The sequence below is a fragment of the Limulus polyphemus genome, unplaced genomic scaffold (genome assembly GCF_000517525.1).
Source record: "Limulus polyphemus unplaced genomic scaffold, Limulus_polyphemus-2.1.2 Scaffold2847, whole genome shotgun sequence".
Taxonomy (NCBI): Eukaryota; Metazoa; Arthropoda; class Merostomata; order Xiphosura; family Limulidae; genus Limulus; species Limulus polyphemus.
The window spans coordinates 7,658-9,138 of record NW_013668457.1 but is presented as its reverse complement, the minus strand read 5'-3'; the positions used below and the strand labels follow the sequence as shown (position 1 = coordinate 9,138).

The window sequence follows — 1,481 nt, the reverse complement described above, 5'->3', positions numbered from 1 at the left end:
CTTACCTCGTTCGGAATTCTAACTATAGAAATACTTTAGTAGTAGACTAGAAAACCTCTAAGGGGTACTATTCCTGAAGCTTTTGTCTTACCTATGTATTACCTTACCGCTTGGAATCTAACATGAAAATACTTTGTAGAGACTAAGATAACCACTAAGGGGACATTCTGAGCTTTTGTCTTACCTAATGTCTTACCTTACCGCTTGGAATCTAACATGAAAATACTTTGTAGAGACTAAGATAACCACTAAGGGGACATTCTGAGCTTTTGTCTTACCTAATGTCTTACCTTACCGCTTGGAATCTTAACATGAAAATACTTTGTAGAGACTAAGATAACCACTAAGGGGACATTCTGAGCTTTTGTCTTACCTAATGTCTTACCTTACCGCTTGGAATCTAACATGAAAATACTTTGTAGAGACTAAGATAACCACTAAGGGGACATTCTGAGCTTTTGTCTTACCTAATGTATTACCTTACCGCTTGGAATCTAACATGAAAATACTTTGTAGAGACTAAGATAACCAATAAGGGGACATTCTGAGCTTTTGTCTTACCTAATGTATTACCTTACCGCTTGGAATCTAACATGAAAATACTTTGTAGAGACTAAAAAACCACTAAGGGGACATTCTGAGCTTTCAATTAGTTATACATGTGTCATTGGGCGAAGTAGGTGTACGTAAGCAGGTATTTTCAAAAATGGAAGAGATGGGAGGGACCAACTTTTTTTGATTCAATAAATATATTAATATCTCAGAAAAGATAGGGGTTCCTATCTTATATTCTAACTTGACAATATTGGTAACTAATTTGTAAGAATCTATAGACTTTGTATGTGGACATCACAAACATCTAATTTGAACCAATGCTGCATTCATCATACCACGTGACACAGAAAAATCGATATTTAGGTGTTTTTTTATTATTATTTACTTTTAAATCAAGAAATTAGCTATTGTATAATACTAAAATTTGAATTATAATTTAAAATTTGATACCAAACTTTTTGACATACATTCTTAAAATAGTAGTTGAATAAAAATTTGAATGGGAGTCTACAAATGCAACGACACGGCCTTTGACCCATGACCATAGGAAGACCCATCTAGGTAGGGTTAAGATGTTATTTTTGTAAGGTATTTATGTCTTTGTATTTTGTGCAATTTCAGATCAGAAAAAGTCAGCAGTTTCATCAAATGTTCACCAACCTTATCGAAACCTTAGCTTCCTCCAGTCTACTGTGTACACCATTGTTAGCTGTGCCATTGCATTTATATTCATCACAACTGTTATGGTGGTTGCTATCTGTCGCATTCATATGAGAAAATCTGCTATGTCCCTCCATTCCAGGAGGCGCTGCAGCTCTACAAGCAGAAGTGGACTGTGGAGATCCTGGTTTGGAGAGAGAAGATCTGCTAATGGCAACTTACAAGTAAGTGATTTATCAAATTGAAAATCTACTGTATGAAAGTGT

The 1,481-nt window shown here is 35.0% G+C and overlaps 1 protein-coding gene across 3 annotated transcripts in view; it reads left to right on the top strand.

Annotated features, from left to right (window-relative positions):
* Window positions 1–1,481, top strand: part of LOC106468044 — a 50,806-nt gene that overhangs the window by 46,752 nt on the left and 2,573 nt on the right. For all 3 annotated transcript variants that reach the window (XM_022396349.1, XM_022396351.1, XM_022396350.1), the window contains one exon: window positions 1,177–1,439. In XM_022396349.1, the coding sequence (XP_022252057.1) occupies window positions 1,177–1,439 (263 nt within the window). The remainder of the gene's footprint in view (window positions 1–1,176; window positions 1,440–1,481) is intronic.